The sequence below is a fragment of the Ascaphus truei genome, chromosome 1 (assembly GCF_040206685.1).
Source record: "Ascaphus truei isolate aAscTru1 chromosome 1, aAscTru1.hap1, whole genome shotgun sequence".
NCBI lineage: Eukaryota > Metazoa > Chordata > Amphibia > Anura > Ascaphidae > Ascaphus > Ascaphus truei.
The window spans coordinates 407,721,407-407,745,918 of NC_134483.1; the positions used below are offsets into that span (position 1 = coordinate 407,721,407).

Consider the following 24,512-nt stretch of genomic DNA (forward strand, 5'->3'; position numbering starts at 1 on the left):
TTTGTATGACATTAAAAATGTACATTGAGCTGTAACAGAAGCTGCTTTTTACTGAAAAATTGAAATTCAGTCATCTATTCTTAATTTGAAATGCATTATCCAATTGCTTTCAACATTTTTTTCTTCCCATTTCTGAAAGGTTTATGCCAGAACCAAATCTCCCCCCTCTGATACTATATGATGCACAGTCTTTGCCTACTAATAACGTGGATCCTGCGCAAGTAGTGAATATTGACTGGATTAAAGAAAGGCTGCCAGAACTTCCCAGAGTCAGTAGGGAAAGGCTTGTTGTACAATATGGAATTTTACCAGAGCACAGTTTTATCTTGGTGGTAAGTTTTTGGTGTCTCTTATCTGAATTCCTACATTAAGCAATCATGGCATGAACACCACAAAGAATTGCTCTACTAATGGAAAAATAAAACTAAACCAATATAGTAGCATTACTACAAATGTGAATCCTGTTATGAGAAGAGTCTGGAAATAAAACCAACTTCTTGTGCATAGGAAACTTGCACAGGAAATTGGAGAGATTATTGCATGAGAAAATCGGTTATCAGTTATGACAGCATGTTTCTCACTTTCATTGGAAAGTAGTAGCATTCATCCACCAGCTTGTTTGTATGCAAAATGTACATTGTTTCATAAATATAGTCATGTGAGGTCCTGTATAAATATGTTTTGTATGATGAAATGTAATTATTGTTCATCTTAAAAAAAAAAAAAAAAAAATTATCAACAGCTGCCAAGATTTTTAGCAAATGTATTGACTGCATTGTAGCTTGATCACAAGTTGTGAGCTTATAAAAACGGGTGTTTGAACAGAAAGGAGGTGCCATGACTATGTTTGACAGACTGCTGTCATTGAGCTCAGAACAACTTGCAGGAAGTACGTACATATGTAGCATGACTACATGTTTCTGGAGTGTCTACTTCAGGGGAGGTCAACTCCAGTCCTCAAGCGCCAACAACAGGTCAGGTTTTAAGGCTATCCCTGCTTCAGCACAGGTGGCTCAATCCCTTGCTCAGCGAGTGAGGCACTGATTGAGCCACCTATGCTGAAGCAGGAGTATCCTTAAAACCTGACCTGTTGATGGCCCTTGAGGACTGGAGTTGGCCACCCCATATCTACTGTGTGCGGATGCAGTGTCTCTAGGCTTGCCGAGGCTGTTGCACTTAAATAGAGAAAAGTCACAGCTGCAGAATTCTCTGCTGCAACTTTTTCAGCTGCGGAAACATGGACTAATATATATATAACAGAAAACAACACAAAAATATGTAGTGCTCAGGTGGATATAAGTGATGATATTAATAGTAATAAATATATTATAACTAATAAAAATATACTGATTAAAGATAACACACATTTAACTAAATATAAATATATATATATATATATATATATATATGGAAATATTACTGTATGCTCATTTGCATGTCTTAGACATTATATATAATTAACAAAAATAGATCAGCGCACAAATAAATACAAATTGAATAATATGTACACAACATAAATATGGGGTAGACCAATATTCTTGGTAAGTGGACGGACCTAGGGCTGTGGGAATAAAGGTATATAAATCAAAGCAATTGGGAAAGGCAGCTCATCAAGGAATAACCAATTCCTAAAACACATGTGAAAAGACCAAAAAGATGAGCGCACACTCCTATTTGCATATAATTGATACACATTTAATAAAAATCAGACATGTAACCAGTGGAGATGGTAAAAATAGGCAATGAAAATAAAAACAATGTAAATAATTATAAAAGTTAGACTTTGATATATGCTGTGATCTAAGTAGGATAAATGATCTTAACCTTGAGGGTTAATAAAGTATCTGATGTATAATTTGGTCAATAAGGACCATGAAGCAAGGACGGTGAGGGGTGATCCCTAATTGGGTGCTCTAATACCGGTGGTGCTGTGGGAAATCAAATCTAATGGTGTATGATGTGAGCAGGGTCCAAATCCCCTTATAAATATAAACACAGTCTTATCCGTAACAGGTGTGGCCCAACAATCTGTTATAAAGATAATGCGTGGTAGGGAGCTCCAAAATATCAGGAGAAAAACCTCTAACCTGTCCGGTGAGTTTCTACTCTTGTCCGGTGGTCCCTCTCTGGGTGGGTGTTCAACGTTCCCGTGGCTCCATTAGCTCTCCACACTGGGGCATCCTGTACAAGTGAAACATACTCACACTATCGGCATGGTTCCTTCTCCGGTGTGTTGTTTGATGAGGGTGGACCCTGCTCAGTAGCGTGCTTCCGTCCCAAGCAGTGAAAACAATCGCAAGGCAGGGATGTGGGAGTAAACACAGCAGTCGGAATCAGGCTGGATAGGTACTCACCGCGGTGAGTTACAGGACTCACCACGGTGCAGGAAGGAATTTCCGGCCACTCCTGGATTGAGTCATAAGGTACTCCGTTCACCCACACTATCACTACACCAGTTCCTATAGCTCTAGGACACGGCATCTCCTAGCTGACGGGCGCGCAACTAAGCGTTGATCCCAAACCAGCATACTTTGGAGCTTCAGTTCATATGAGTTAAGATACATCTTCAATATTGGAACCGTTTGTTTGTATTCATGACATTGGAGTGTTCAACCACCTATCTATAATTATCTTCCTAGGAGGACTATCTGTTCATTGACCAAATTATACATCAGATACTTTATTAACCCTCAAGGTTAAGATCATTTATCCTACTTAGATCACAGCATATTTCCAAGTCTAACTTTTATAATTATTTACATTGTTTTTATTTTCATTGCCTATTTTACCACCTCCACTGGTTACATGTCTGATTTCTATTAAATGTGTATCAATCAATTATATGCAAATAGGAGTGTGCGCTCATCTTTTTGGTCTTTATATATACACACACACGTGTGTGTGAGAATTGATTCATTTGCTTACGATCGGCGGTTTTGCAGAAATATTTTCTATTAACATAACATGAGTTTCTATTTATTCTTCTCGAAACATACATTTCAACAGAGATACTGTTTTAACGTTAGAGAAAATTGAAATATGAATGGTGTTAATAGTGTAACCGTTCAGTAGAAATGTAAGGCGTAATGGTTAAAGAAAAGAAGAAAAAAAACAGGCCGCACTGCTTCCCACTCCTATTGTTTCCATAACAACCAGTTGTCACGTTTGTAAGAAGACTTTGAGAAACTATTGAGGCATACTATATAAGGTCCAGAAAAGGTGCATTCACATCTAAATCATACCTTAAATGCTCTATAATCTGGAGAAAAAAATCATAATGTGCAGTCAAAGTAAAATAAAAATGTATCAGACTTTGACAGTGCTAATTACATGAATTTATAGTATCGCTGTTTCAGCACCTGGAAGGTCTTACTAAAGGTCTGTGTGAGAACTGAAATATTGATATGCCTCACTTATTTTGCATCTTCATTCCAGTTACAGTTTTATGTTTGAACTATTATATTACACATCTTTATAATAGACGCAGTAAAACTGCATTCTTAAAAGGGAACTCTACTCATAGGACAAAAGTTTTTGATGGCGAGACATGTAGGTTATATTTAGTTAGGCCTATTTCTTTTTTTTTTTTTTTTTTTTTATTTATTTATTTACTAATTAACTCTTGCGAATTAAGGTTGGTAATCCCAGGTGTAGCAGGAGTTTATAATGTATGATCGTAGGGCAGCCACGGGCATGGAAAACTGTAATAAATATACAATGTTGTGTTGCCAACAAAAATATCAAACAAGGCTAATAATATACGTAAAACATGACGCCAAAACAAGTTATCCACAGCAGTCAAATAAGCCAAAAAATATAACTTTTTTTTGTTGTTGTCCCAGCATGATGTACAGTAGGTATTGTTTATGTATCCAAAAGGCTAGACCCGCGCTCCAGTATCAGTCTGCACATTCAGATGGAGTACTCGCAGCCTCAGACAAGCATGGTGTTACAAAGGGTTACTTCATTCTTCTTTAGACTGGTACAAATTACAGAAGCTATGTTTTGGGTCATACAGTATGACCCTTTTTCACGCTAGTGGTACAGACATATCCCAGTTTTGTATTCATGAGTATCATCCATCTAGAAGAAAGCGTGCATTCCAATGTTTGTGGCAATTTGTGTTCCAGTATGCGTTCTGCGGACACAGTGATATGAGATCATATTCAAATGGCCAACTGCTGTGCAACGCAAGGGGGCAAATCACTAGAGAAATAGGTGCACAGAAGTAAACACCACCCAAATTAAATTGAGTGAATTAAACCTAAACCGAGTAAGTGAAATACTAGTTACAGGGTGCCTTCCTGCCCTTTTTTTTTATATACATCAATTTCTGTGCAATATCAACCCTTCTTTAAATTGCCTCTAACATGGGGTTTTCATGTAACGTGTTGCTCCTTTTATTATTTATTTTTTTGGATTACTGTATACTTCTAGCACCAAATATTTGTTCACTATTTCACTTTTTGACTTCTTGGGCTTAGATTTCCTCCAAGGTATTTACTTTAATATTATGTCCCATGCCTGTCTATTTCTCTATTGCTTTTCCTCCTTGCATTCCCCCACGGTCTACACCCGCCGGAGCACACATTAGACACGTACAGTAGCTAATTGACACACAGCTTGGAACACATATTGACGGGTATGTTGGAACGCACTCTAGTGCACACGTGGGATAACACCTAGAGTGGTATAAAACTGACGGGGTCGCTTTTATCTCTACCACTTGCATGAAAAAATGGTCATGCGTCCTCAAACATCGCTTCTGTATTTTACACTCATCTAAAGAAGTAATAAAGTAGCACTTTGCATCGCCATGCTGGTCTAAGCCTGTGAGCACTCTTATTTGGATGGGCATACCCTGATACTTGAGCTGTTTTTGTTTAAAATATTATGAGATTTGATACACTGAAATATGTATCACTTTGTTGTGAACAGCAGATGGGTGACTAAAAATAATTATAACCATATTTGTTCCTTATTTCATGTGGGAAAAAAATAAATAAATAAAAGGAAAAAATCTAGACAGTATTATATGTTTTTGGACCAACCAATAGTTTACAGCAGGGGTGCTCACGGCTACCCCCCTCCCCGCCTTTCCTAGTCACCAGCATTTCTGATGTCACGGTGTTGGCAACTCAACGTCATGGGACCATGATGCCGCGTTGCCATGGCGACCCGTCGGCAGAGGCCTCGCGCGCGATCAAGTCTCGGTCTCTTCTCCATGCCCTTCTCTCTCTCTTGCATTTTGTCTTTTCATGTATTCATCATGATCATCATTGCATATCTATTACCAAGCTACTGTTAAGGGTTCATTTATCGTTTGAATCCGACCCACCTGTTAGGAGGTCGTCGTTCACTGTTTTGAGAACCACCTGTGTTTAACACATTCATTTCACTGGCATTGTGCTGCACATATTTCTCACTGTGCCTGTTTGTGCTCTGTCATTTGTTCTATTTCTGAGAGTTGGAAAACTCCTCCCATGAGCTGCACCGGGCAAGTTATGGCTATCCTTTCCCCACATTAAGTTATTCTCATGTGTCTGTGTCACTTGATTATTAATTGTCACATATATTACAATTTATAGTGCTTTATACACTATTGTTTTCTGCGATACATGATTGTGCCGTGATTTAAAACGAATTTAGAAGTAGACACTGCAATTAAATAGTGAATATGTATAGTCTTTTTTTTACAAAATGTCAAACGTAAAAGCGGATTTACCTACAGAGTTATATCATGCTTACCCAATAAATATTTTATGTTTCTCCCCTCTACTCCTGTATGAACATCTTACAGGACTTATCTGCCATTTGTAACATTTTCTAGCTTGATTTACGTAATAAAAAAATGTACATTTCTTTGGAGTAGTATAAATTAAGACAGTCCATTTTCTTTACATGAAAGGTTGTTTATCAGTGACTCTTCCAGCTCGTTAATGGAAAGTTCCAGCTTTCAAAGAAGGGTATAGTATATACTCCAGAGCCAGGCGTTGTACATTTTTAAGTAGCAAACTATGTTGTACTAATGCTCCTTGTGCACAATTCAGGTGAAGCCAAATGCAATTCCACTAGTGTTTTTAAGGCTGTCCCAGAGAGTATTCAAATTTGACTTTGCAGTTTCTTGTTTTAAAAGCTCAATTGATGTCCACACATTGAAGGGAAAAAAAAAAGGTATAAAGCCCCACGAATTATAACATAAAAATGATTACATCACAGCCTTTACAGCAACATGGATCTAAGAACTGACACTAAACCTTTAGGAGTAGCAATCTAATTACAAATATTATGGGATGCATCCTTCTGTGGGTTGACAGCTGTTATGGTTTTCTAAAACTAGAAAATAAATGCTTTATTTGTAGTACAACAGTGGGGGCGGGGGACTTATTCTATACTGTAGGTGCTGATACAACAGATCACGGTAAATTCCCATTCAGTGCGAGTGTGACCAGCCACTTCCGAGCTTATTTATTTTACAACAAAGGAAATTCATTTTGACTTTTCCTTTTACCTTCCCATAACATTTTTAGAGGTTTATTTGTTAGATGCTACAAAAAAAAAAACACGTTATATTCTAGAATTAAGAATGTAATTTTTTGCCAGAGTTTGACACACGTAGATTTCTGAAGAGTACCCAATATTCTAAAGGCATATAGGTGAACAACCTACAGTATTGCCAGAAACTTGTTTAAAGATGACACAATTCATGTTGAGGACTGTTACAAGAACTTGTTATTTTTTCTAAAATTACACAATCATCCAGAAACATAGAACAAATGTTTTTGAATGTCGTCGGTATTTTGATGGGTATGTTTTTTTTTTAATCAAAAATGTACCTTTAATTAAGAGTAACAATTTGATCGTATACAGAAAATCGGTCTCAATATAGGTCAGATAAAAATATACCATTCTTGTATTTTACCATCTCTGTATAAAATATGCTGCCATAGCCTGTGGCTTTAGAACTAAATATACAGCATTAAACTCTTAGTAGCCTCATGGCCCACTCGTCATGCAACAGTAGCTTGGGCTAGTAAAGACTTAATATTTGCACACATGTATTTTTTCCTTTTTGTTTTTTATTTGTAGGGTGTATACTGTATGTTGTATGTCCAACGTTTTAGTGCCTGAAGGCATTTCTTTGAAATGCATTGGTAGCCTCAAGCCTCACAGGGTTTAATTTCTTTGTTCTGATTTATGATGAGCTCAAACAGTACGCATTTATTTATAATTTACTGAAGTGCTGTTGAGATGCAACCAAAGAACCCAAGATCAATGCCCATCCAAATTCACATAACACCAAACCTTCCATTAATATTAACTCTTCCGTATTAGTTATTGTATCTTGCTGCATAAATGCCTGCACATCTTCAATTATTTCCAATAAGGAATTTAAATTGGGGTTTTAGTTACATATTTTGGCCCTTGTATAATAAGCTTGCCCATCACACCAAGGTAACCACAGATCAAGAAAGCCCTAACTACTCATTTATTTATTTTTAGCATGTCCTCTGAGCGGCATTCCCCCTGTTCCTCTATTAAAAAATAAGAATTATATTAGATATTAGAACTTTCCTGACCTGGGGTTACTGTGGTGTGGTAGGCAGGCTTATCATACATTGGCCACAATACATGATTAAAACCCCAATTAAAAGGAAATATTGCAAATGGTTAAAGATGTGCATGCTTTTATGCAGCATAATATAACTAATAAGAAAATAGGAAATAATGAAATGTTGGGTTTTAGTCAATTTGGATGTGCGTTGAACTTGTTGTTTTGCTGGTAAATAATTTTTCGCCACAGGTTATTCTAAGAAATCCTATAACATACCCAACTTATTATTATCTAGTGCTGTCACTTCATTATTGGAATATTTAATGTCATTTTTTACATTGGGTGGCTTTTATAAAGATCCATATTTTTTTATTGAATAAAGTGATATTTGTGAGTAAAAAAAAAAGCATGTTCTGTTTGTTTTTTATGTTTTTACTGGGTGCTATACTGTATTACCTCAGGTTCTTTTTATTTTTAGAGTTTAATGGATCTAAACTTAAGTGTGATGCACTGTAAATGTGTGCCTGTGTACTTTCCTTGGTGATTTGATTTCCATTGTGAAAATATGTTCTTTATTATACAGTATGAATTGCCCATTGACTCCCATTCTGTAGTTAGATAGAAGATGAAGCTGAAAAAAGACATATGTCCATTAAGTTCAACCTATGCTAAATTTTGTCGACAGATACTTATCCTATATTTGTATTTACGTGCAGCATAAATGTAGGATTTTGTTATTTATCATGTCTGTTTTAAAGCTCACTGTGCAGAATATTTAAACTATGAATCATATTATCCTCGATGTCTGGCTTTGCAAAAAATGTTCTCAAATCAGAAGAGTGAGACCAATCTCTCGCCTAAGAGGAAAAGAAACTATCCAGGCACAAGCACACGTTTCACAATATGCCACCACGATGAGATTTTATACAAAGGCCACGATACAATCTGTTCCAAGTAAAACATGATGAAGATGATGTTAAATAATGTTCACATGCTTGTATAGAAATACACACTTCCCATATTTCAACTCGTGCCACCAACTGTCATGTATTATGTCGACAGAAATAGATTCTCATCTGTAATGGTGCGTCTGCAATCTTCTAAATTTGTTTTCTCTTTGTAGTTATTAGGCTGCTGCAGTCCTGGCAGACTCACAAAGTCTAGAAGATTTCCACTTACAAAAGATAAATTGGCACACGGTGTAATCCAAATTTGTGATAGAATTTAGGTTTGGTGTAAATGCCACTGTTCTAAAAAGATGTTAATCTTACCTGTTTTTGTGGGTATCTAACCAAACCCTTCCTCATCACGGTAGACTGAATTTAAACGTTCCCACAGTTTTTGTGTGTGTAGCGGTTCCATCCAGCTCCAAGGTGACACTTTTTTAGAAGTTGGAAGAGAATCAAACTCAGGGGTGAGCAAACTAGGGGGCGCAAATTTTCTGGGGGGAGGGTGCAGCGCTTAAAGAGGCCCCACGCTCATCCCCACAACAATTAAATGCCAGGGGAGCGAGTGAGGCCACTGTCATCTTCCACAATAAATGATTATACATAGTGAATGGGACACATGTTTGAGTGCTGCTGAGTGTGTTTTGTTTGCCTGCATTGTTTTGATTTTTTTTTTTTTTTACATTTATATTGCTTGTGATCATTGTGACATTTAATTACTCAGAACAGTGATAGATGTTACAATTATGCCAGGCTTGTACTCATCAGGAGTTAATACAGGGAAAATAATTTGTTTTATAATGCGCGTATTTTTTTTGCAAATTGCGATTCTGTGATTAGACTCTTATGATAAATGTCAAAATTAACATTAGCCAGTGAAGTAGTACTCAACTTGTTTAAAGGTACATTCACTCTCTCACATAAAGAACTGATGCATACGTGGAGATGTTCAACATGTAACTAATAGGAGATATATATAAATATATAGTCATCTATTAATTGTAAATATAAATGTATCTATACTTAAAGATGAAATATGTAGTGGACATAGTGTACCATTTCCTTTTTTATCATTGATATTGTGATAGAACGAGGATGGATTGAAAGAATACTATCAAACTGTCGTGAACATGACCAAGGTTGATCCTAGGAAGATAATTGGATGGGTGATAAAGGATTTGCTGGGTCATCTAAGGCAGCAGAATCTGACCATCAAACAAAGGTGGGTTTTTCTCACGTGTGGTCATGTGGATGGAGACTCACCAATATTTTTTTTTTATTTTTTTTTGTAATATTGATGGCAAACACTTTAAAAGATATACAGAAGGTTTTCTTTCACTTTTGATCACTGTAGAATTCTTAAAATTAGCATTTCATTAGGCAGGCCTAATCCCTAAAACATTTGTGGGTGGAAGAAGCAGACCATTTAAATGTGGTCAAAGCCTATACTGTACAAGCATACCGTACAATACATTATATCTCTGGAGTTTTTTTGTAAAAAGTCAGTAGACGTGCATCTTAAACTCCAGTACAGGCATACCCCGGTTTTAAGGACACTCACTTTAAGTACACTCACGAGTAAGTACATATCGCCCAATAGACAAACAGCAGCTCACGCATGCGCCTGTCACCACGTCCTGAACAGCAATACCAGCTCCCTACCTGCACCGAAGCTGTGCGCAAGTGGGGAGACTATGGAACCTGTTACAAATGCATTATTTGCATCAGTTATCCACGTACCAGTATATGACGATTGCAGTACAGTACATGCATAGATAAGTGGGGAAAAAGGTAGTGCTTCACATTAAGTACATTTTTGCTTTACATACATGCTCCGGTCCCATTTGCATACGTTAATGTGGGGTATGCCTGTACTTTCCTGAGCATACAGATAAACTATAAACACGTTGAGGAAACCAAACAATCACCTATGCCCTTAGAACTTTTTATTTCAGTCTGTCCCTGTTGCTCTCCCTTGTTCAGGGTTCACTTGTACGTTCCTGAAACATAGCCATATTTGTATACTTATACTGTTATAACTATAGTACTAGTGAGTATGGACTACCAATACTGTTCTAATTACAACCTCATAGTACAACTGCTTCTTTTTTTTTTTTTTACTGATAAACTTCTATGTCCATTTTCCTTTTAAAGAATAATACATTTATTTTAGCAAGCCTATCCCTTAATACTCTGTAAACATAAATATTTCTGACATATGACCAGAATAGATGTTCCAAAATTAAAATAAATGTAGAATGTTCTGATGTTGGACATCGCACAACTACTTTTATTAACCCACTTCAACTACTTATTATAACACACAGGCCTATATTCACTTAGCAGTGTTTTTCCATAACACATCTTCCTCTTTGAATAGACACCATTATAGTCCCTGCAACGGGTTGGTCCATAATGTGTCTTCCAGAGCCAAAATGGGATTTTTTTTTATTTATAATATTGCTTTGTAAATATGAGCCATATCGTTTTAAATGTATTAAATGGACAATAAGCAAAAAGTGACACATGCTCATTTGCATGCCATTACCCAGAGTCCCTGGCTGCAGTGGAAGCACTGTATGCTAAGAGATCATGGTGAAAGGCAGGGTTAGAAAGCTGTCTGAGACACGTGAATGTGCTCACAACTGGTATTTTTATTTGCATTTTATAGGAATTTATACACAAGAATTTATTTTTATTTTACTGTTGTCTGAAATGTAAAAAGTGGTTACCTGAAAATAATCATTAAAACGAAGGTAGTAATGCCACTTACTCTGTTTTCTATAACTAGTCCTGTCAGTCCCTTTTCGCTAGCTGAACTTCTGACGATTTTAGAGAACGGAACGATTTCTTCTGCAATCGCCAAACAGGTACTATGCATATCAAATTATTTCCAGTCTGTGTTAAGCCTCTTCCCAGGTTAATATTCTAGAAAAGTATATAAACTACGTGCAAACTGTGCTCGTTTCCTCTCCCAGGCTTTCGGGATAAAAGTTTGTATTGTATTAGTGCTTCTATCAGCTGTGTATTAGCTGACGTTGCATGTGAGATTAGCATTCCTCTGGTGTAGAGATTCATAATTGTATATCCAATAAACTGCAATGGATACTGTAGAAATTCTATAATTCTTGTTTGTTTACACATTTGTAATAAAAACTGCAATACCCTGTACATAGTCATTGGTAGCATTCTGTCTGTTGCTTACCATGGTGTATGATTGTTAGATAGGAGGCAGTTTTTAACCCTGTAAGATGCTGTCTTAAAGCAGCAGTCTGCAGATTGCTTTTTTGTTCGTTCAATTTTTACTTCCTTTAATAGATCTATTAAATATTTAGGATATGCACAAGGAAATCCTACACACTTAGGAAATAGAACTAAAAACAATGTTCAAGTGTGAGCTAGAGGTTTTTATAGCAAGTATAAAAGGCAGATATTATCCATAAAAAATTCATAATGCATTAAATATTATGAACTGCCTGAGGCTGCTATAACATGGAATTATGGTGTGCCGCACATAATGTATGGTGCGCTCTTAATACAAATACTATAGGAAATCTTGCCACTGCATTCCAGTATCCAACCAGAGATCCGTTCTTCTAGAAAGGAGAACTACTGTCTCCTTATCCATTTGTGTACATCACAACAAGACAGTAACCGCAGCAAATGTCGGGCATCTCACAAAGTAATACCTCTAAAAATAGTCTAGTCATAACAAAGGATTGCCATGGTTAATTTGAGCTATTTATTTAGGCCTACGGCAGTAGATGCATTAATACAGTACTGTAAATCCACAAGTCTTAAGTGTGCACCCGTTTTTCTGCTGTGTCTGGCTTGTCTTTGTTCCAATGTCTATTGCATTGTTTTCGGGAGATGTATTTTTGGAGGTATGCATTATTGCTCTTGGTGGTCGTGGCAGAGGTTCACTGGAACAGTTGTTATGTCGGTGTAGCTTTTTAACTTCACTGGTGTTCGTGAGGAATGCCCGGGTGATAAAAACATCACCCCTTATAGTTCTGAAACCTGATTTGTACTGTCTCGCCGTTGCAGCCACTTGATCTCTATTTTTTTAATCTCTGCTCTTGCCTCTGTAAAACCGTAATACAAACCTGCCTTAAACATTTCTTGCCAGCGTTGTTTTGTAATTGTTTTTCTTTGCTTGGGGTAAACATGACATTTAATTACTGAGCCCAGTGATACGTGTTAGAATTTTGCCACGCTTGTATAGATCAGACATTATTAGAGGGAAGATAAATGATTTTCGTAAATAGGCTTTTATATTACCATTTGTAAAAAAAAATAATAATTGTATTTTACAGTTTTGTTGAGCAACATTAATGAACTGGTAAACCTGAGCTTTAACATAAGCTTGTAAGGTAATCCTACAAGACAAAGGTAATATAGCATTGGATATATACCACTTCATTGCCGAGGAGGCAGGCAGAGCAATAAAAGCATTGATTTATAGTCTTATACTTTCTAATGGGGAGAAATTTCTAAATGTTATGGTGGTAACCGGTATTTCTGCTTTGCAAATCCTGTTTGAATTCATCATTACAAATTATATATTGAATATTAAAAAGGCAAAGCTACAATAACAATTATAACTTGCATCCTACACACCGAAACCACTACTGCAGTACAACCAGTGACATGCTGTACAGTACAACATTGTATAGTAGGACTAGGGCTCTGTAGCACTGAAGAGCCTCGAGACGTTTTCCTGCTTGCTTGTTTTATTTATTCATGTCTAACTCGTGGTCATATCTTGTTGATGCTAAAATGCAATTAAGATATTTAGTTTCTTTAAAGCTGAAATGTAATTACTTTATTAGCATCCTTAGTAGACTTATTAGTACAAGGGCAATTGTTAAATCATACATTTAATAACCCTGCCAAGTGGAAAATCTGGGATCTTACTTTAGTCTAATAAGCATTCGTTAAGAGAACCCAAGAGAGAAGAGTATGGCTTCCTTTAAAGAGAATTTGCGTGGTCTTTTTTTTTTTTTCCCTCGTGTCAAAATCTTAGGTGTTCCAAGAGCTCTGCAAGGGAGAAGGAAAGACCCCAGAACAGATTGTTAAGGAGAAGAATCTTGGGATTCTTCAGGATAGAGCTCATCTGGAAGAGATCTGTCATGGAATTCTTGAAGGGCACCAAAAGGAGGTATTATAGTGCTATTATTACATTGATTGATCTTCAAATCAAGAAACGTGTTTACACCTTTTTTATTTAAAAAAAAACCTTTTTTTTCTTTGAGAAAGGCCCAATAAAACGTAATCTCCATATTTTTTTTTACATTTGTTTTATGCATTGTGATGACATGGGACCAGCTTTTCTTCCTTAAAAGGTGTGCTTCAAATTTAACCACCCAATTTAGTTTAAATTTGAAGTACCTCTTACAACTACAATAATGGCAATGCAAGTGGCAAAGAAAATACTTTTCTAATAGTATTCATACATATAAAGGTTGTGCACCCTATGTATCCTCTGCCAATTAGAATGACATGCTTATTCCTTCCTATTAGACAAGTCAAACAGCATTTACCCAATACATTTTAATTTTTAATTTATGTATGAATTCTGATATTCATTAAAGACCCAATTCAAACATGCAATTTTTTTTATTTCTAACCTAGAGTTGAAGCAGAGCGTTTTGGGAGCAGAACCCCATTAATCTCAGCTCCGGGGACACCCTGCTTCCGGAAATACCTTTGTTAGGGTGTGCAGGTAGCCACACGGCTAGCAGGGTTCCCGCAATTGCGAAGTTTCAAAGCTCCCGCACCCTGTGCGCCAATAGGAAGCCGTGACATCCGGTTCGGTTTCCTATTGGCCCGCGTGACGTGGGAGCTTTAAACTTTGCCAAGATATTGGCATCCCCTTCGGTGGGAAGTATTGTGGCTTTTAAATGTGGATTCATTTATTTCATGGCTTCTTGTTTGTATCCAGTTGAAATCTGTGATTGTAATACTGTAATATGTTTTTGAGCCTCTTAATCATATTAAAAAAAAAATTATATATATAAAAGAGAAAAATTCAGTAGCGCCACTTGTGAAACAAAATAAAATAATGTGAATTAAACCGTGCAAATACTATATATAATATTAGTCAAAATTGATGATCAATCTAGCAATTCAAAAAACAATAAATGTGAAAAAATGTTACAAATATGTGAATGTAAAAAATATAAAAAACCCATGCAAATATATATTTTTAACAAATGTAATACAGGGAAGAAAAGGGACAAAAAATGGAAGAAAGTCCAACCCTTAGTACAAGTCCAGTAGAAATTCAATGGTGATTGGAAATGCTGCTCAGGGATCCACGGCTGCTCTCAGAAGAAATAACCAATTCCAACAGGAGGACTATAGAAAGAGAAGAACAGAGAGCGCACGTCCCATAGTGTAAAACAGTACATTTAATCAATAAAAAAGAGGACAAGGGGATTAAGAACACTCACAAAGTACAAGATAAAAAGGCAATTTGTGATATATAATCACCACCAACAAGGCCACACCGTCCTGGAACACATCAGATGGTAAATTGTCCCTCCGGTTCACATCCAGCAGTTGTCGGGTGCTTTGGAACAATGTCTCTCGGCGTCAGTGCAATTTAGAGATTTTTTCAGCCTCAGATCAGCTCCATGCGCTCTCCGGCCGTAAAGCGCGCACTGCGTGATGACGTAGTGTCGTGGTAACTTGCCCTGACGCGTTTCGTCACGACAAAGGGAAAAGTTTGAGAAACTCACTGTCGTGACGAAACGCGTCAGGGCACGTTACCACGACACTACGTCATAACGCAGTGCGCGCTTTACGGCCGGAGAGCGCATGGAGCTGATCTGAGGCTGAAAAAATCTCTAAATTGCACTGACGCCGAGAGACATTGTTCCAAAGCACCCGACAACTGCTGGATGTGAACCGGAGGGACAATCTACCATCTGATGTGTTCCAGGACGGTGTGGCCTTGTTGGTGGTGATTATATATCACAAATTGCCTTTTTATCTTGTACTTTTGTGAGTGTTCTTAATCCCCTTGTCCTCTTTTTTATTGATTAAATGTACTGTTTTACACCATGGTACGTGCGCTCTCTGTTCTCGCTCTCTCTCTCTCTCTCTCTCTCTCTCTCTCTCTCTCTCTCTCTCTCTCTCTCTCTCTCTCTCTCTCTCTCTCTCTCTCTCTCTCTCTCTCTCTCTCTCTCTCTATATATATATATATATATACAGTGGTTGACAAATAACCAAAAAATCTACTCGCCACACAAAAAAAATCTACTCGCCACCTAGTACCAAACGTGTGCTGCTTGGGCCAATATTTACTCGCCCGGGGGTTAAATCCACTCGCCCGGGGCGAGCAAATGTATAGGTTTGTCGAACACTGTATATATATATATATATATATTTAAAAAAATTCCAGTGCTTTCCTTTTTATGTAGCCTATGAAAGTTACTTGGCTCTCATTTGTGCCAGTGAACAGCAGCAAATATTTAAGTCCTTTGGCCTATTTGATGGTTGTTTATTGTATTTACTGTGCTTGTTTTTCTTTTTTAGGTCGCTGAAATAAGGCAGGGAAACGTTAAAATTTTGAATAAACTCATTGGCTTAGTCCAAAAAACCACAAATGGACGTTCCGATCCAGTGCTTGTGAAGACCATACTTGAAGAGAAGCTGTTGTGATACAGTCTTAGCTTTGCCCTGAAGTACTAAATATCAAAGCTTTAACGCGGCTTTTCAGAAATGCATTCGAAGTTCAATTGTGGTTCCAGGAATAGACCTAAATTTCAAGGGATGCTGCTAAACTACAGTGCAGAACTATTGGGGCTTATTCATCACTAAGCATTCAATTCTGAGTTTATATTCATTTGTTATCAAATGTAAAAGCTTTGCATGATTTGTTATGTAATCTGTCACCAAATATCTGGTACTATAAATTATTTTCCTACGATTTGTGGACTCCTTTGATCTATGTATGTATGTCTTTATTTACATAGCGCCATTAATGTACATAGCGCGTCAGAGTAGTAATAAACGTGACAATCATATAAGCAAATAATACAAATAGGTCATGAGAATAAGTGCTTTAGACTTAAAAATTAACATTTAGAAAGAGGAGTCCCTGCTCCGAAGAGCTTACAATCTAATTGGTAGGTAGGAAGGATATACAGAGACAAAATGAGGGCATTCTGGTAAGTGCGTCTGCAAGGGGCCAAGCTTTATGTATCAGGTGTATAGTGAGCCGCGAAGCTACTCGTATGCTTCGTTAAGCAGGTGTGTTTTAAAGCTGCAGTTCAAGCTGACATTTTTAAAAATATATATTTTTTTCCCATTCAATATGTGCATCAATACAATCTGCACACAGATACGTTCTCCTGTAATCGGTCGCTTGCTCTGGGCTATTTAATTCAATTCTTGCTCAGCATTGTGGGCATTGTAGTTCCTGGAATATGATTGACTACACAGTTACTAGATACAATTGGTTCACTGCTAGAGAGAGGGCGGGTCTCAAGAGCCAGAGCCTATCAGAAGCTGTCACTTTGGAAATGCTTCCTACATTAGAAACATTAAAAATGTATTTAAAACGTTTTTTTATTGTTATTTTAAATGCTACAATTATTTTCTCATAGTACAGAACTGATTTATTTATTTACAAAAAACACATGTAGGATATTGTTTGAACTGCTTTAAGGTGAGTCTTAAAGGTGGATAGAGAGGGTGCTAGCCGGGTGTTGAGAGGAAGGGCATTCCAGAGGTGTGGAGCAGTCATTGAGAAAGGTTTAAGGCGGGATTCCAAAGGCCCTTTATATACAAAGGGGGTAGAGAGAAGACATCCTTGAGCAGAACGCAAGAGTCGGGATGGTGCATAGCGAGAAATTAGGGCTAAAATGTAAGGAGGAGCAGAAAAGTATAAAGCTTTAAAAGTGAGGAGGAGAATTGAGTGAGATGCGGGATTTGATCGGAAGCCAGGAGAGGGATTACAGCAGGGGAGATGCTGAGACAGATTTAGGAAATAATACAGTGATTCTGGCAGCAGCATTTAGGATAGATTGTAGGGGGGACAGTTGAGAGGCAGGAAGGCCGGACAGCAGGACGTTACAGTAATCGAGACGGGAGAGAATAAGGCCCTGTGTCAGAGTTTTAGCAGTCGAGCAACAGACGAAAGGGCGTATCTTTACTATTGCGGAGGAAAAGGCGACAGGTTTTGAATATGAAAGGAGAATGTGAGAGAGGAGTCGAGTGTGACCCCAAGGCAGTATGTTTGCGCTACTGGGTGTATCACAGAACTTCCAACAGTAATGTGGAAGTAGGTACTGGGGCCAGGTTTCGGATGAAATATGAGGAGCTCTGTTTTTGACATGTTGAGTTTGTCGGCGGAGAGATATCCCCAGAAGCAAGGAGGAGAAGCATGGAAAGGAGGAGGATTTGAAGGGGTGTGTTTTAGTGCAGGGGATATAGCTGTGTAGTGTCAGAGGGCACAGGTAAGAAAGGAGTTCATGTGAACTGAGAAGTGGTGAAGAAAGGAGTGATGGAGATATATAAATCGAGTTAGAGACATAATGAGGCTGGTCGAAAGAAGTGTGTAATTTGAGAAGTGAGGTCATAGCAAATATAAATAGTAAAGGTGGCATGGCACCAATAGTTAAGTGCTCAGATGTGTAGTATGGGATAGATAATATTCTCCTTTCCAGCATAGTTCAAATGCAGGAATTTAGGTCAGTAGGTGTTGTGTTGTCCACTCGTTCACTCCTTTTGAACTCCAGCACTGCATGCTATTTACAATGGGCTACTTTAAATATGGCCTGCTTTAAAATCATGTCTACATGACAGCATAGGCTTTTAGTTATATAGCTCTAAAAGTCACCTGACTGAATTAAGTTCAGTCCAGCCAGCTAACTAAATCTTTCTACTTTTCATTCATGAAAACATTGGGAGTAAAAAATTGTTCCTACCACTTCACTGAACTACGTTTGTTGTTTAAAGACACTGCATAAGTTTTATGTTATAAAATGCTATTTATTTTAATTCGATGTACACTCATAGCAAAAGAAATGCTTGGTCCAATTACAAAGGCTTATTTATTTATAACATTTTGCTTACGATTAAAACTGAAATCTTCCTTAGAAAGATTGAATAACCCTCAAAATAAACATTTGTATTCTGGTCTGCTGAATTCATGCTTATCAGCTGCCTTTGTTTGACTAATGATGGTACCATAATTACTTTACAAGCAAAGAATAAAGAAAAACAATCTAGCTATATATTTCATGGTTGAAAACAGCCTTTATACCAACACAGATTAAAACGAGATGGCAAAAATCCTCCAAGCATTTTGTTTAAAAAATAAATATAGTGCAGAGTAAATGAGTCCTTCAGGATTAGGTGACACCTTTTTTTAATTGGACTAATAATTGATATTATAAGACAAGCTTTCTACTTGCTTCCTCAGTTCAAGAGAGATCTCTTGAAAGCTTGTCTTATAATATCAATTGCTAGTCCAAATAAAGAAAAGAAAAAAAGATATCCCCTAATACTGAAGTAGTCATTTACTCTACAGCAGGGGTGCACAATTTTCAGGGGTGGGGGGCACGGCAGTTACAGAGCCCCCCCGTGCTCTTTCCCAAGGCATTTAAATTAAATGCCGGGGATTGCGTGACGCCTCTGCAACTTCCCTTACCTTGTCTCCGGCGACGCGTGGCCTGGCAATGCGGTTCCAAAGGACATTGCGGGGCCACGTGACCCCATGGCCTCATTTGCCGCCGGAGACACCGTAAGGGGAGGGGCGCAGACTGAAACGTTTGCGCGCCCCTGCCCTACCCTGTCGCAACTGGACCAACACAGCTATTTCATTCAAAAGAATGTAAAAATACTTATCTAGATAGGAAAAATACTATATTCTCCGGCGCTTGGAATAAGGTGAAATACCCTGTGTCAGTCCAAATGCAATGTCCCAACAGGATAAATTGGAGAGGGTAGTGGCCCAAAAGTCCAAACAGCTGTGGTTCCGTGAGAAAAATTGCCGCAGCAGGAATCCTATTGTAAAAGAAAAAAACAGCAAAACATTGCGCAGTACTCAGGCTTGTCGGTGATACTTTGAAGCAGGAAATATTGCCTATTTACAAGATGGTCTTGGATACATTCAGTGGATATAATCTGTGCTTTTCCTCCCAAGGCTTTTCTCCACGAAACCACCACGTGGTGCTTGAATCCTTCTGGGAGGCTGGACTCCGCGTTCTCTCGGTACTCAGATTCAATACGTGATTGTCAGACGCTGAGCCTGCACTGTTTTGAGCCGGACGTTTGAGTACAAGTTGCGGACGGCATTGTGTAACTATTTGGTTAGGCACGATACATTGTAATTGTATCCTGCCTTCTCTTTAATTTGTTTTAGTAAAGTTTGTGGCAATATTGCACCATTGTTGTTTTTTTGTTTTTTTCCTTCTGGGTATATCCTTGGTGGAATCACATATTGAATCTGAGCACCGAGAGAACGCGGAGTCCAGCCTCCCAGAAGGATTCAAGCACCACGTGGGGTTCGTGGAGAAAAGCCTTGGGAGGAAAAGCACAGATTATATCCACTGAATGTATCCAAGACCATCTTGTAAGTAGGCAATATTTCCTGCTTCAAAGTATCACCGACAAGCCTGAGTACTGCGCAATGTTTTGCTGCGGCAGTTTTTCTCACGGGACCACAGCTGTTTGGACTTTGGGCCACTACCCTCTCCAATTTGTCCTGTTGGGACATTGTCTTTGGACTGACATGCGGTATTTCACCTTATTCTAAGCGCCGGGGTATATAGTATTTTTCCTATCTATTTATTTTTCACCACGTGCACTAGAGAGCACTTGTATGTTTCATCCTCTTGGCAGCTAACATTATTTGATTTGTATTATGTATTATATATAAACACTTACTTATCACCGTGAGGTAGTTTGTTTAGTTAGGTCACAGCGCTCACTGTTTGTGTATTAGTTTAGTATTGTTTGTCACATATACTTATCTGATTTAGAAAATAAAAAGCACTAACCACAAAGATTTTAACTATTAATCTTGCCACTGCCATTAATTAACTTTGGTACTACGGTGACTGTCCCTTTAAAAATTCTTGCAGCAACAGTTGATAGCTCTGTTCCTGTAATTATGCAAGAACATTTCTTCACATAGTATTGACTCTGACACCAGGTGGTGCTGCCTTGGCTCTCCTCTCAATTAAGTAATAATCCCTGAAGGACAGACCATTACCTGGCCATTAATGCCCAGGGTGGAGGAGTTGCAGTCCTGAGGCGAACCTGAGGTCCTTTAACTCACCCTAGCATTAATGACCTTATAATGCCCTGCCCTACCTGATTATCCGTATTATAGGTTACGTTTTCTGCATTTTTTTTATAATACAAAAATTAGCATCAGGCCTCCCCAACCCCACTGCCTACTAATGGTTCACTGCTCCTCTGAAAAGCTTGCTCCTTACTCCTGCCCACTCATCTGGTCGGCTTGTCACCTAGTCTCCTCCCTCCTCCCCTGTGCACACTGGCCCACTCCCCTCCCCACTCAATCAGACAGCCGTTGCGCTCGCCTTCTCCCCTTGATCGGAATGTTGCACTGGTGAGCCAAACATTGGGTGGTGAGTCTATTTCAATGCCTGGTGAGTAAAATAACAAAGGATGAAGGAGTTGGTAATGTGATACCTTTTATTGAAACGCCAATGAATTGATATGTTACAAGTGTAGCCATGCTGTAAAATAGTCTGCAGTTCCACTCCTGCTGGCAGTAAGGCTGGTAAGTTACAGGGTTGCCAGCAGTAATCATGGAGGTTTGCCCTCACACCCTGGTGAGGTGTCATATACATGGAGGGGAGTGCATACTCTGAGTCCATTGTTAGTGACATCAGAGCTGTGACAGTTCCTGAAGTATATAAGGCACAGCACTGCCCAAAGTTAGTGTTGAACAGAGGAACAAGTCTGGGTTGAGACTTGAGAGTGCAGGGACCACTAGTGCAGTAACTAGTGGCCCAGTTCAAGGTTAACCAGCCACAAGGCCTACACTGTGTCCAGGGACCTGGCACAGGGGTGATCTCCCTACGGGGAGAGGGGATCCCACTCCATTGGGAGGGCGTACCTTTCAAAGGGACAGCAGAACCAAAATGTGTGGCTAAGAAGCTGGCTGTGAGGGGCAGCTGGCCCATAAAGATGTCAATAAATATGCTCTTGATAAAAGATACCCTCGTGTGAGTCTGGAGTTACTCTACAGAGAATGGCACCACAGAGAAGTTCCTCATCAGAACCATCTCCCTGCAGACGCAGAGATCCTGATGAGGTGGAGGCGCTGCACGTGATATAGGTAGGACTGCACACACTACCTCAGCTACCTGTCTGGGTTGACAATCCCCGAACACCATCAGGCGGGAGAATCAGGAGTCCTGTTGCCAACAGGTGCACTACCAGACACGACCATGTAATGGAGGCTGGATAGACCACAGGGACCAATATGAGATTGGGTGGGGGCCCTAGACCCGTTACACAAGCTTTTGAACTTCAGGGTCTTTCATCGGTTATGGCTGAAATACAGAAACAGAAGATAATAAATTCATTTTTTTAGCGAGATATCTAGTTACAATGGATGTGGGGAGGAAGTGAGATGTGATAAGGAAGCTGGCACGCTAGTGTGTTCGGTGAGGGCATCGGTGGCCAATAATACCTGGAATTTTCACCAGTCAGGAGGCGGCATTTTAATAATGCCATCATATTTAGCTTATAATAGAAATTACGAAAATAGATCATTCCAATTATATATATATATATATATTCATGTAGAGGTATCAGTACCGTGTTAGCCGAGCTTCAATAATCAAAAAATTAATAGATGATACCGTTCTGTGGCTAACGAAATGCTTTTATTTGTGCGAGCTTTCAGATAACATTCCAATAGACACTGTTTATAGTATAGCTTTTGCTTGCTTCATTCATTGTAACATCGCCGGAAGAAGAGATCAGTGTATCTCGAAAGCTCGCACAAATAAAAGCATTTCGTTAGCCACAGAACGGTATCATCTATTTATTTTTTGATTATATATATATATATTATAATGGTATATTTACAAAAAAGTTTGGTAAGAAAGATAAATTAATGCAAAGTACATTCAGCACCCTGTTTTTCAAATGTATAAGTGCAACACGTTATTCCCATTGCATCAAAACCATTACTACTTGTGCAGAAAATGCTCGCCATCTTGCTCTATCCCCAGAAATATCTATATTTCTTTTACCATAAATCAAATAAACCTGGACCAGTACATAAAATAATTAGGTGTCACTATAAAAGAGCTACAAAATAAACCCTTATTAATGGGACATTAATATTTATGTATTAAACGATGTAAAGTAGACTATTGGGGATTACACCTTTAACAGTCAGTGTACAAGTTCAAGATTGGGGATTTTCATTTTTTCTGATGATGGAGATATTTCATTCCTGTGCTGCAGAACAGTTTGGCTACATTTTTCCTAACATAGGGAAGATATTTTCACAGTATATGGGATTAGGGGCTTCTAGTTAATACATTAGGGCCACATGAGTCAATGAGAGAAGTAGAATTAAGATGGGTTTATGAGCGAATATTTCTTATATTATCACTACTACAATGGTGCATAATGAGAAAAATGTTGTATGGTACTCTGTAGAAAAAGCAACACTAGAGGGTTATAAAAATAATAAGCCTCATAATTGGATAAATTAACCCATTCAGTAGATATAGGTGTAAAGAAAATGGCTGTCCCAAAGGATGTATGACTGGTATACTATAATCCCACGTAGCACAGTAGTAAGGATATGATAATAGACACCTGCCGGTGACCAGTACTAATAAACATCCAATTCCATGGAACAGTATAGTAGCATCAATACATTGTCCAAATTAAGGAATAGATGAGCTGGAATAAACTCACATGGGATGAATGTCCACGATATGCAGTAAGTCCAGTGTATCCAGCGATCCAAGGGTTAAGTGTGCCTCCGTCTGCTGATGAACACGATGAAGAAGAGGAGAGAAAAAACGGAGCACTACATCCAGTGCTGGCAAAGCCAGTAAATAACGACAAGGGTGCGTTCCCACAATGAAAATTAAAGCTAATTTAATGGGTCAGTGATGTAAACAAAAAATACCAACGCGTTTCGGACTATAGATAGCCCTTTATCAAGGTGAAAACACACTTACCTTCTGGAGTGCTATTTATATAAGACCGCGGTGCCGTAGGCGCCAATCGCCATCACTTCCGGGCACGTCACGTGACACGGAGCGTATGACGTCAACACGCCCAAAGACGCGACGCAAGTGCGTCAAACGACACAAACGCATGATGCCAATACGCCAGGAGACGCAGGGGGTGAGGCAGTAGTGCCCAACCACCATTGCATAAAGCTCTGGCCAAGGTACACTGAGTGCCAATAAACACCCCTAAGAATTGCATCTGATGAAACTAAGCGCATGACGTCAACGCGCCAAGTGACGCGAGACGCAACGTCAACACGCCACATGACGCTAGGCGCATGGCGCCTGTGCACCGCGATCATAATACAAAAGACAATAACTTTATTCAAACGTAACATTGACACTCCAGAAAAGTTAAAACTAAGGACATACAAAAATATTAAAAACAAATATAAAAGGAAAAAGATTTAATTAAAAAACAATTAAACAAATTGTCAAATAACATCCTTAGATATTAGGTATATATAAATCGTAATAACGAAAGGTAATGTGCTTGAAAGGGTTTTTATAATAATCAAATGCATACTGATATAATGAAAAATTAATTAAATAAAGCCACATAAATATAAACAAAAAATTCCTTCATCAAACATAAATAATCATTTTTATAAAACCCAATACACAGAAAAGAATGAGTTGAGACTGTAATACCAATAGTAATAGCTATTTGAGCATAAAATTATTAAGCAATGCATCAATAGGTAAGTATTAATATGTAATCCATATAACGTATTTGGACATCCCATATATTACTGTATG

The 24,512-nt window shown here is 38.3% G+C and overlaps 1 protein-coding gene across 3 annotated transcripts in view; it reads left to right on the top strand.

Moving 5' to 3' along the window:
• Positions 1-16,438, top strand: part of GATB (glutamyl-tRNA amidotransferase subunit B) — a 72,426-nt gene extending 55,988 nt beyond the window's left edge. The window contains exons 9-13 of one of the 3 annotated variants that reach the window (XR_012803772.1): positions 140-332; positions 9,591-9,724; positions 11,294-11,372; positions 12,819-12,894; positions 13,529-13,665. Coding sequence is in view for 2 of the 3 variants with exons in the window: in XM_075613511.1 (XP_075469626.1) it covers positions 140-332; positions 9,591-9,724; positions 11,294-11,372; positions 13,529-13,663; positions 16,045-16,170 (667 nt within the window). In the remaining variant the exon portion in view is untranslated. The other 2 variants (XM_075613511.1, XM_075613520.1) reach the window with 2 other exon arrangements.
• Positions 16,439-24,512: the final 8,074 nt, after the last annotated feature.